Source organism: Corapipo altera, unplaced genomic scaffold, assembly GCF_003945725.1.
Source record: "Corapipo altera isolate COAL_440 unplaced genomic scaffold, ASM394572v1 46, whole genome shotgun sequence".
Lineage (NCBI taxonomy): Eukaryota > Metazoa > Chordata > Aves > Passeriformes > Pipridae > Corapipo > Corapipo altera.
The window spans coordinates 2,869,351-2,882,482 of record NW_020884883.1 but is presented as its reverse complement, the minus strand read 5'-3'; the positions used below and the strand labels follow the sequence as shown (position 1 = coordinate 2,882,482).

Genomic DNA, 13,132 nt, shown 5'->3' with positions numbered 1-13,132 from the left:
AATTTTAATATAAAATATTTTAAGAAAAAGATGAATAAGCTGTGAGATCTCTTCTGCCTTCATCAGCTGTTTTGGCTAATTAGGTTCCACATGTGTACAGTGCAATGACATTGATTAATTCCACTCTGATATGAACACTAGCAAGGAGCAAAGATTTTTAACAGAAAAAAATGGATAGGAACTAGATAGCTGTGTTAAAATGATGGATACAAAAGTGTCGCTTCCAGTTTCCAAGACTAAAATAACTGTAAATGCTTGTCAAAGAAAAGTAATTCCTTCAATAAAGCCAAAAGATAGGCAAGAGCCTAGCACTCACCATCACTGTAGTTTTGGAGCACAATGCTGTGTGTCACTGATTAATATTCCTTCCTCACCCATTCAACAGCCTGTGAAGCAGCAAGGAATCGAGGTAAACATACCACAAGGTACAGTGAATGAGTCAGCACCAAAAAAAGAAATAGCATGTTGTTCTAAAAATGGCTTCAGCCCACTCCTGTCTTCCTAGTGCATTTAAGTACTAGCGTCATCCATTACAGCAAAGGCACTGCTAAGCATGTGGGTAATAATGTCAGCTGTGTACTCTACAGAATGAAAGAAAAGCAGAGTTGGTTTCTTTAAAAAAGGAAAAGAAAAAAGCAGCAGTTTCAACAAGGGTCTTTGCTGGTTTAAACTATACCTACATGGAGAAAAGCTTTGAGGAAGAGCTAATTGATAAACAGGTCTTTAGCCTTCAGTTACATTTTTCCAGGAACTCTTCTGGGGACAGGACAGATTCCCAAAAATGAGACTGTTGCCCTTGTGAGGCACACTACTGCTTTTCACTCTCTGCTTTGCAAGGATGGATGGATTTGAACTCAATGTACTTTTTTCAGCACTTCATCTTTGTGAAACTAGATTGTATCTGTTTTCTTGACATAAACCCTATATATGAACTACAGAAGCTGCATCCAATACTCTACCAATGAGTGCACGGTGTGGAGTTAGACAGAGCTAGCAGATTTTTGATACTCTCATCCAAATGACTATCACCCACGCTGCCTTCACAATGATTTATGACCAGCCACCACTCAAGAACTAACTGCGTTGTTTCCACAGCAGGAAAAGCTAGTATAGACAGTAGGGTAGCAGGTAGTCTGCATCCTGAATCAGCATGGACACATGCTGTACCATTTTGTTTTCTACAGCTCATTACAGCACCCGAGGATGTCTCAGCTACCCCTATACCCTCCTGATCAGGAGTGAAGATGTGCAAGAGAGACATAAAATGCCCAGACAGTAAGGGAAATGGTGGGACAGTTAATGTCCCACAGTCCACTCACAGTGTTAATGTCAACCTGACACATGTTGTGGAACATTAAATTAAAAGGAGCAATAAAGCTGACACTTCCCTGTATTTACAGAATGCTGATGGCTTTGTGTATCACAAATCACATAATATTTCTTAAATACTCCTTCCAAGGAAGAAAAAAAGGAACAAAATAATAATTAAAAAAATACATTCAATCAATGTGTAAAGCTCTGACCAAGCATCTGTCTCAAATTGCTGGTGTCTTGAATTGTGTTAATCAGTGATACCACAGTACCCTGCTTCCATGCCCATGTACTCTAGAATCCTTATACTGGATGAAATGAATTGCTGAAACTTTTTTCCAAAAAAGAGTAGAAAGATTTCAGAGTTAGTATTTTCTTAAAGCTGCCAAAACAAGTCCCTATTACTGTGGAAATGTCAAAGCTAGGAGTAGAAAAAGGAGGCCATGATCCCACTGCCCTTTAATCAGGGAGAATTGTCCTCCTTTATTACATTAGTAATGTATTGCCAAATTGTTTTTCAATGTTCACTTCACTGAAGCTGAAGGCTGACCTTTGCAGTTGTTACTCGAAGGTGTCACTGGTTCTGAAGAATTTTCAGGCAGAAGTAACTTATTATTTTATACACTCAGGCTAGTTGCATCTGTCAAACAAGACTGCCAGGAACATGCACTCGAGGCTGTAATGACTGCACACTCTGCTAGACCACAGGCTTGCTGCCTGGGGCAGACTCAGCTCATCTCCTGAGCAGTCCATGCCATTTTTCCTGCAAGGAGTTGACTGTAAAAAAATGGTGAAGTATTCACAAATACTGCGTTGGTTTGTTTTGTTTTTTTTCCTTACCATATGGTTTTGGCCATCTTACAATGCTGTGCTTAAAGGTTGTTTTTTAAACTGGAATTGCAGATGTATGTACCTGGCTTATTGTCTATATGGACAAGGTTAAGTGTTACATAGTAGCTAGACAGAAAAAAATTACTCATTGATCTCTGGAAGCTAATTAATTACAGTCCTCTGGAGTTAACTATGCAAAACTGTCAATCGTTAGTTAAAATCAGAAAAATGGTTGAAAGGCAAATATATATATATTACAACCTTTAAAATTATTTAATTTTAAAAGACATGTACTGTTTTTTTCAGTAGTAGACCTATAAAAAATAGAAAACAAGAAAAAAAAAGGTGATGTAATTTCCTGCTTACATTAAATAAAACACTGTTTACTACAGGCCACTTTCTGGGTCAGCCCTGGGTATACTGCATTTTTGTCTCTTACTTTATATTTCTGAGACCTTGAATGATCTGTGGGGTCTTGCCCCACTCAGAAAAACTTCTAGTTAGCTTCATTTGCTGATTTGGTAGTCCCCTCAGCCTTATCTGCTGCCTATCACTCAACCATCCCAGCTGGCAGGTATGTTCCTGGCTCCCCTTTATCTGTAGTGAGAGACAAGCTGCAATCCAATTTATGTCTTTAACCTTTTGATGCTTGGTTTTAGCAGAATTTGCAATTAATTCAATTTATAGGGAAAGATTTAAAGGAAAATGCACCTATGAGCTAGCCCCAAAAGGCAGAGACATAGGAAAACAAACTCTGGGTGCATGACTATGGCAAATTAATTGGCAGAAAAGATACATTCTGTGGCAAGTATACAAAGTTCCAGGTTGTGAAATTTGTTGTTTCTATGGACTTCCATTATTAAAACAGTTGCTACCTTATGCTATGAAACTGCATCGTGTCAGGATAGTTTCCTTGGCACTGCATCCTCATCCTCAATACTGTTATGTGGCTTAGCCTGTCTCAGGCATTGTTTCCATCCAAGCCAGCCAGTATTTACCTCAGTACTATTGGTTCAGGACTTAGCAAAGACCAGGGATGTTCATGGTAGCCCCACTTTTTGGGGGGCAAAGGTTGCTCCACAGCATGGGTATGGAGTGCTGCAGGGCAGCTGACCTCCAGGCAAGACTGTGGGTCTGCATTTGCTGATGTATGCACAGCCCTGGCATAGTCCCACACTGTTTTGCATCCCTCTCTCTCCCTGGTACTTATGGTCATGCAGCAGCACAGCAGGTTGGGCCACCTCACCAGTTCAGCTGAACATTTACCTTTACTTATCTTTATTACTGTTGTTAGGGTAATTTTCCAGGAAGCACTCAAAGTCACTTGACCATTACTAACGTTGCTTGAAGAGCTGCATATTGCTTAAGGAAAACCTACCCCACTGAAGTTCATGGTAATGTAATTTTAAAGTGGCTTAAGCTGACCACAAAGCAGCATCCTGGGTCACCTACTGAAGGAAATGTGCAGCCACTGGAACTCAGGTTTCTTGGGTGAAACCCTACTGGTTTTGTGTCTTAGACTGAAAGACTATAAACAGGTTCTTATTTAGGAACAGGCCAAGCCCTCCCTTCAGCCCAGCCTCACATCAAAGTTCTGGCACAAGATCTCAGTGAATTCCAGGCTTAAAGACAAGCCCATGACCTCCATCTGACTGTGCCTTGCTCTACCATGTCAAAACAGCACAGAGTCCTGACAGTCCCAGAAGGACACAGAAACATAGCAGCAAATTTGCAGATAACTGAACTACAAGGATCTATGCCATCAATATGAGCACAGTGATGAGATGGGAATTTGGCCCACTTTCATCCAAGCAGTATAAACAAAGCTACAGAGTCCTCACAATGCTAATTACAGTGTTTATCCATCCTCAAATTCCAATTCACATGATTTCTGGAGAACCAGTTAGGAAACATAGTGCTGGTTCTTTTTTTTTTTTTTTTTAAATTCATCAGTATTGAGAGATAAGTTATAAAGCACTATTTAAGTGAAAAGAACACAGTTCTGTAGAAAATACAGAAGTGGTGACTAAGCAATCCTGAGTAAACTGGACAGAAATCTTTCCGTCAAGGATCACTTAGTGCAGCTTTGCTTGGAACTACACATGAGAAACTAAAATCATGCAGTAAATAATCCTGAAAATGATTTGCCTATCCAAACATCTCCCAGCTGGAATATTATATTTGTGTTCTGTGATCTGCATGGGTGTCCAGTCTGTTACCAACTCCCGAATTCCTGAAGTCAAGTTGTTTTGTTGGGGCCTATGTGCTTTTCCTTCCTCTTCCTGTAATACTGTGGCTGTTAGTAGCAAAGCCTGGAGAGAATGGCAAGGTAAAGATGACTCTTGTTTTCTCAAATTAGCTCCTGCCTTGATTGTCAATGGCAACAGACTTTTGGGAATGCTGCAAGAACTTGTTTTGCTTCTGAGCTGCCAAGGAGTTCAAAGAGTAGAGTGTGGCATGTGAAAATTAAAGCTAATTATGAAGGTTGGCATTTTTAGTGGCGAGGAGGAGTCCCTGGCATGTTTTGCAGAGATTTTTTGAGTGGCTTCATTGTATAATTCATGTTCTTTGAACAATGAATCATCACATTAAAAAAAAAAACACAGAAGAAACAAGTCAAAAGTGTGCACTGAGAATGGTGGTGAGTTGTAGGCACAAGGTTAGCTACTGAGGAAACAAACTTCTCTTTTCAGATACTGTACTGGCAAAAAGCCAGACCAATAGGGTGTAAAGTCCACAGAGAGGAAACAGAGGAATGTCTTAGTGTCATTAACTTCAGAAGAAAATTCTTGTAATTGGTTGGAGTTCCTTCTTCAGAAAAATTTTTGAAAACACAGGAGGTCCAGCTCCCACCTCCCACTGTAATATCAAGGAAAGTTTCTACCATTGCAAAAAATCATCTCTGTCTACCTTTCAAGATTGTCATTTAATTTCATCTACTTGCAGCTGTGAACAAAGGCTATTTTTCTGAGGCTCCTTGAAGAAGACATGATTTAAGAGGAAACCTCTTACCTGCATTTCAGATTGTGTCCTTTTTTTTTCTGCCTCATCTTCTTGACCAGACTGAGAAAGCATAAAATTACAAAAATTTTGTCTCTCTTGCATACTGTTTCATATCTTATCTTTCTTCACATCATCTATAGTCTAATTTCATGCACAGACATCTTGTGCTTCTAGTAAAATGTGAAATTTATATTACTAAAATAAGATTTAGGTCATAATGAATATTTCAGAGCATTTTACATCTGCATGCTAATTAAATTCACAGGGCTCCTATGAGGTAGGTACTCCTCACTTTAACCTTTGGGAATGAGAAATATGAAGAAGTGATAGTCATGTCCCTCAGCTGAAGTCATATATTTAGAAGTGCTTCATTTTAGATAGTAAAGTGATATGCCAGGTTTTAAGCAGATCAGCAGTTTAGTGGTGGAACACCTTTAAAATTCTGGGAGCTGGGAGCAAATGCCATAGAAGTGGGTGGAACAAGGGGAGCAGATCTGTCTTGAAATGTCAGTTGCTGTTGCCAGTTTGACTGCTTTAGCTAAATCCTAAACAGAAATAAATTTAAAAGAAATCAAGTTGAGAGGGGTCAAAGTCCAGAAGAATTAATATTTCATTGTTTCTTCCAGTGTTGTCATTAGTGTTGCTTAGATACAAGGTTGCGTATTCACACTGCTAGAACTAGTTCTAGGGAGCCTAGATTACCTATCTCTGATCAGATATGTATAAGGAAGAACTTTTTCCCCCTGAATGTAGCCAAACATTGGAACAGGTTGCCTAGAGAGGTTGTGAAGTCTCCATCTTTGGAAACGTTCAAAACCCAAGTGGATGCAGTCATATTATCATAGAATATGCTGAGCTGGAAGGACCCACGAGTATCATCAAAGTCCAACTCCTGACCCTGCACAGGACAGCCCCAAGAATCCCACCATGTGCCTGAAAGCATTGTCCAAATGCTTCTTGAACTCAGGTGTGGTGTCATGACCACTTGCCTGGGGAGCCTGTTCCAGGGCTCAACCACCCTCTGGGTGAAAAACCTTTTCCTTATATCTAACCTAAACCTCCCCTAACACAGCTTCATACCATTCCCTCAGACCCTGTCACTGGTCACCAGAGAGATTGGTATCTGCACTTTCCGCTTCACGGGGAAGCCATATGAGGAGCGACTGAGGTCACTTGGCTTGTTCAAGGGGAGACTGAGACCTCATTGCGGTCTCTAACCCTTCACCATCTTCGTAGCTGTCCTGGGCAACCTGCTGTACCTGACCATGCTTTGAGCAGAAGGCCAGACTAGAGAACTTCAGAGTCTCTTCCAACCTCACTGATTCCATGACTTCTAGTTTGTTCTGGAGGTTTGGTGAATCCATCCCTGTTTGCCCTGACAGCATGCTGTTGCTTTGTAAGATCCCAGTCGCAGAACCGCAAGCTCAACTGAGAGTATTACTTTAAAAAAAATACAAGACTCCAAAAATTCGACCACCAAACTTTTGCAGAGCCCTCGGTCCTTTAATACCTTGAGGTAATGCAAAGAAGAAAAAGCTGCACACTTTTTCTCAGGAGATATTTTTACTGATAATAAGGAAGGAAATAGGAATCTTGGCAAAACCTTGAAAGGGGTAACATACAACCAAGACAAAACATTCCACAAAGCACTGACAGCACATGCTAACATTGGCGTTCTCCCAGGCTGCCCTTTTGACTGACAGCTGCTACCATGAGGCTGCAGATCTACCCTGTGAGTTCCAGGGCTGCCATGTGGGCTCCATGAGCCCTCCCCGCTTCCTGCACACACTTGAACTGGTTCCAACCCAATAATTACTATAATAATGCTGTGTCTCACATGCTTACGGACAGAATCTATACTTTCTGAGAATCAGGGGACAGACTTACTGCTGAAGTCCAGTCAAAGGTTCAAAATCCTCTTCTGACAGGTCTTGTCTGAGCACAATCAGTACACCCAACGGGAAGGATAGAAACATAGAATCGTTTAGGTTGGAAATGACCTTCAAGATCATTGAGTCCAACAGTTAACCCAGCACTGGCAAGTCCACCACTAAACCATGTCTCTAAGCACCTAATCTACGTGTGGTATAGATAAGTACATGCAGGGATCTCTAAATAACTCCAGGGATGGTGACTCAACCACTTCCCTGGGCAGCGTGTTCCACTTTAATCAAATTAAAACACGGTGTAAAATATATGAAATAATAAAAGAAGATAAAGGAGAACTACACTAATACAAATGTGTACTGTTTCTATAAAAGGGAGATATAAATAAGATGTACAATAAAATTCAGAAATTATCACTTTCATGGCCATTAACAGGTCATGTGACTCATTAGGTATTTAGCCAAAAATTAGTAGTAAGGGATATTTTAAAACATGAACTTTTAACAAAGAACAAAGATAGTGACATTTCTTCTAAAGCAAGGAAATTTGTTTTTATAGTAATGAAATTTCTAGAATACCCACTGTGAGATGACAGTTCAGTTTCCTTCTTAGCCTGTACAAGGTCAAACCCCATCTTCTCAGTTCCCCAGACTGCATTCTGAGCAGCAGGAGGTACATCAGTTTGGAGCACAGGTACTTGTTTCTTTGTTAAGATGCTCTACAAGTTTTATCCAAACATCCTTTTACATAAAACTCATGCAAGTTTGACCTAGGGGCTATAACTAAGCTCCCTCCTTTCAGGTAAGTGCCTGGATCATGAAGCTGCATCACACTCTTTTATATGCATGAAGTCCCTGTCTTCTAACCAGTCGTCCCCAGACAATCTATGAGTTCTTCATGAAAAGACCGTGAGTGACAAAAGAGAAGAGTATAGCAGTTTATTTATCAGCCCTAAATCTTCTTCCTGAGCTCTCAAGACATTATTGATTAGAAGGTTAGCAATGTCTCCCTCTTCCACAGCTGTTTCATCATGGAAGGAAAGAATAAGGCTGCTGCACTTAGAAAAAAAAAAAATCTGAACTCTTTCTTTGGAAGATGATTTTAGGCTGTGAATGGGAAATAACAGAAGGGCCTTTCTGCTGCCTGTAATTAGATACGATAAACACAGAACGGAGCAGCATTTGAGATTTTTCTTCACGCTTTACATTTTGATTGCTAACTAAAGGGACCTTTTGGATGCTACTCTGAAGGAGCTAACTCTGTTAAATGTCTTTATGGGGAATTTAGAGTCCTACCTCAGGTTCTGAAGTTCACTCTCAGATCAGCTCCATAACACAGTACCAGATGCTTTAATAAAATTGGCCCTAGGTGACTAATGTACGCTACCAGAATGAATCAGTAGCAGAACAATAGAAAGATCTTGAATTTTCTGAGTTTGGTGCTCCTCACAGCAACAGTCCATGAAATTTATGGAAGAGACTCATCATTCTCTGTCATTTTTATAACCATATCAGCAGCCAGACCTTGTCAGCTCGTTGTTCTTGCAAAAGGAAATTCATATGGTAATATGCAGGCTAACTCCTCTGTGAGTAGAAATCACATATATAAAGATTCATGTTAACATCTAGAACAGAATGAAAGGCCTTTTTAGGCATTATAAATATGAGCACTCATCACTGTACGCAAGTTGATAATTAGAGTAATTATTCCAAATTAGCAGCTGCAAACCCTACAGATGGGAATTTCAGGGGCTGGTAACTGTTGTAAGAAAGCATTTCTTCAAGCTGCAAAGCCTTTCCATATTTTGGAAGATGTATATTCAATGACCCTCATTACACGATGTTAAACACTTTTGTTAATATTGCAAAATAAAAATCTTTCCTACACTAGTATAATGCTTCTGCTTTTCTTTAAAACTATATTGAATCTGAGATGGCCTGGATTTAGGAAGATTTTTTTGAGTACTTAACCTATCAGCTCAAGTAAATGAAGAACGAGGCTGAACTGGGACTCATGTTTTGCTTCTTTTCTCAGTCCATGAGGAAAAACAATGTCAAGTGCCCTTTTGTTGGCTTTCGAATATGGCAAAAAGACTCCGACTGTTCTCCAAAACTCTGCATGAAACCTTCTAAGAGAAGACATTGTCAAACTTGTTCACTAGGTTCCAGAAGCATTTTCCCTGAGTTCATAATATTGTGCTCGTTTGAGTGGCTGAAGGGAAAAAAACCAACTAATCAAACAAACCGCATATTTTAATTGTGAAGAATGCTTTTGCAACCATAAAGGCTTCTAAGATAGCCAACAAGTCGATCTGATTAGAAAAGTTTTCTCGGTGCCTATGTGTGTACCACGAGTCCATCACAAGCACAAATGGAGCAGGCCTTCTTCAGTTTTTAGCTTTGGTCTTTAGCTTTTATGTGAATTCATTTAACTTTTGAATACAGAAAGCAAAAGAAATGTAATCAACAGAAACAGTAAGGCATATAACTGTAAGATTTGTCCTTATCACAGTGAAGAAGCTTAACTTTTTAGATACTTTAATGTAAAAAATCAGTCATTCCTATCTTTTAAAGTAAGATTTCAACTTCAATCAATAAATACGCCTGTGTTTACTCATTTAAATCCAGTCCTTATCTAGTTATTTGAACGTGGAATTTCAGACAAAATAAAGTTGAGGAAGTAATAATTTTCTGCATTTGAGTAAAAGGTTATTGATCCATGTATTTTTAAACTTTCTATTTAATTATCTTTGAGGTAAAATGAAGGGAAAAGTTTCAAGCCAAAATAATTATTCTATGAAAAAGTTTTGAGTTGTTTGAAAAAAAAAAAGAATAGTAAGACTGAACATGATAATTCAGCTTTAGTGCTGAAAATTGAACAGTATATCTTGTAGTTGTCCTATGCCAAGGACAATAAATGCTTTTTCAGCTTTTGGATTTTACTTTTAGCCATAAAGAATAATTAAAAGTGAGAGCATGTTTTTATGATATCAACTGATAAGATAGCTCTCTAATTCAGACTTTTGCAGTTAGTTGTATTGCCAGTTGTAGATTTAAAAACGTTTAAGAAAATATATTTATTCTTTGCATTTTAGGAGACTCACTGTGACTACTGCAACTAAATGTAAAAACCTTTTAGGTCTCCTGTAATCTCAAAAAACCTTCCTGCAATATTACTCTCATACATACTAGGTCCTAGAAAAGAAATGAAAATGATGTATCACATTTGCAGGCTTCAAGTTTGGCAATATTTTTGATGCTCCCTTTCCAGTCGCTGTGCAAAGCTGAATAATGTGAAAAGTTTGTTTCCTTGCATGATCTAACCCATATTTCATTTAGATTCACGCTCTGTCCTAATAAGTTGTATAAGAATATGACTCATAATGTTTTTCTCTGATATTTATCTCTCACTTTTTTCTGATCCGTGCAATCTATTTCACCTTTTCTTATTTGACTTCATTTTCTGTCTTTTTTTTTTCTGTCCTGAGCTTGTTTCTTTAATTTAATATCTCTATTTTTACTTGTTCACTCCCTTTTAAAACTTCGTTTCCCCTTTAATCCCTTTTTGGGACTCAAAGCACCAGGTCTGTTCACCTGGTATGTGTGACTAATTCATTTATCTCAAAAGGGCAGTAAAGATGACAGGCATATCATGTTAGTTATTTAAATCCAATCTACAAGACTGCTGAAACCAATTGGAGCATTTGCTTCAGCTCTGCAGTGAACTCTGTCTAGAGACTCTAAAGTCTCAAATATGTTTGACTTAAACATCTTTATTAACATCCTGCTTTGCAGAAACTTGTAAATATATATTTAACTGGAATTTCAGATTTATAGTGTAATAGTAAATAATGCCATTATAGTGCTTAATATGTATGAAGTCATTATGTTGATAAAGGATTTGATGCTGACAAGTGCATCAACCCTGGTCCACTGATGAACTCTGTCACATCCTTCTTTTTAACCGTGAGTCCTTATAATGTATTTTAGGGAGTTGCTTATATCCTCTAAGTTAAGTAAATGCTCAAGTGTGTTTCTGGATTAGAACCAAAGGACTCAGCACCTTGGAAGATTAAACAAAAAAACAAACAAACAAACAAAACCAAACAAAAACCCCAACAAAAACAAACAAAAAGGAAAAACAACAACAACAACAAAAAAAAGCCAAACAACCAAACAAAAAAAAGAAAGTAATACTGGCAAAGACAGGCTTGTTGAGTTTATCCATGAGTCTTAAAACAAGGCTTATTTCATTTTGGATTGGAAAACCCACTCTCGCTCCGTTCTATGGTGAACTGAGACATATCCATCCACCAGGTGTGGATTATCTGACTACCAATCTTACTATTTGGAAAAACCACCTCAAGTGCATAAAAGCAGCTGCAACCACATGTATTGATTAACTGGTTGCATTACTGGTACATTACAATCTCTATGAAATATTTTGCAGTTTCCAAATAAGAAAAAAGACAAATTACCGCTTTTGTTTTTTCTCCACAGAAGTTTACCCTAAATCACAATCCTATCCATTTATGACAAGATCAGAGTTTAGTTTAGCTTAAATACAACTTTCACCTTCCTGAAAGGCCTCCAAAACCCCATATAAAGAGTATTGGTAATAAACTCTGAAGTGCTCAGCTTTCAATGAGTTCTAGATCTGAGGCACCTGATCAACTTACTGTTATCAGCTGAGAATCTGCGTGCAAACTTTTAAGAGGTTAAGCCAAGCTTCTTTGTGCAATTTAGAGCATGTCTACAAATAGATATTGCAGCTCAGCTCGCAATCCATGACTTGGTTGTTCCTTGGCTTCCAACTTTTATAAACTGAAAATTTCCAACTTTCAAGTCAGAATTAAATGGTCAAATCATCTAGGGACCTTGGACATTTCTTTATAAGTGATCTGCTTCTGAAGAATAAAAAATTTATTGCTTGTCTCTTTAAAATGAAAAAAGGAAGGAAGTACTTAAATATATTAAAAGAATAAAGCAGATTCCATTTATGTGTTTTATGGTCTCTGTTAGGTACCTCAGGATGAATGGGGAGGATACCCGGCTGGTGGGAAAGACGAAGAGATCCCCTGCAGAAGAATGAGAAGTGGGAGCTATATTAAGGCCATGGGAGATGAAGAAAGTGGAGACTCTGATACTAGCCCCAAGACATCACCAAAATTAACGGTTCGACCCGAGTCATTATTAAAATCCATTGGACAACGACCACTGGGAGATCATCCAAAGTAAGCTTTGCTATGCCATGTTATACACCTTTCTGAAAGCTGTTATGGCTTGGGTAATTTTCCTTTGGGTTTTACTGGCAGTGGTCAGCATCCCTAATGAGAAATGATCTGTACTTAAAAATGTAACTTCATTTTAAATTAGCTGCAGTTTCTTGTGATTACTGGATGAAAAACTGCCATCTTCCTCCATCCATGAAATAAAACTGTTATATTTACTGAAGGACATACATACACATTTTTGTCAAAAGTTCAAAATTCTGAACTTTTCTTCCCTAGGATTGTTTTATAAGTCTTTGTTATTTCATTGCTTTCTCTGAAACAGAAAATGCACTCTATTCTATACAAAATATAATAGTATTGTACTGTGTATTTGGCATCTTACACCTTCTTTATCAGTACAATGCTTTGTGTATCAGCTATACTGTATCATACTGATTTAAACACATTGTAGAGGACTTTGTTTGACTGGGTTATTTTTCATGCATACTACTTACAATATAACCTATTAAATAGCTAAAGCAAATCTTAAAACTATAGGGAAATATGTAGCTTTATATGTTTTCCAATAGATCTTTGTTTTTATCTCTTTTTTATCCTTTCAATATATCATTTTATAAGTAAACTGTAAGTATATTTATGAGGAGAGTTTCAAAGTAGTAGCCTGATTAAAAATCTATGGCTTCTATTAATGTAAATAGGCATTTCTCATAACTTAGAAAATTGATCTTTTTGTCTGGGTCATAAACTAAAGAAATTAAGAGTGAAACCTTTAATCAAAGGCTTTTTGTTGTTCTGTAGGTAATACCATGTATAGTATACCATATAGTATACACCTTTTCATAAAATAAAATAAAACAAAACAAAACA

General features: G+C 37.9%; 1 protein-coding gene across 12 annotated transcripts in view; it reads left to right on the top strand.

The window, feature by feature from the left end:
• DLGAP2 (DLG associated protein 2) overlaps positions 1 to 13,132 on the top strand; it is a 399,013-nt gene that overhangs the window by 316,364 nt on the left and 69,517 nt on the right. For all 12 annotated transcript variants that reach the window (XM_027640961.1, XM_027640973.1, XM_027640965.1 and 9 more), the window contains one exon: positions 12,054 to 12,265. In XM_027640961.1, the coding sequence (XP_027496762.1) occupies positions 12,054 to 12,265 (212 nt within the window). The remainder of the gene's footprint in view (positions 1 to 12,053; positions 12,266 to 13,132) is intronic.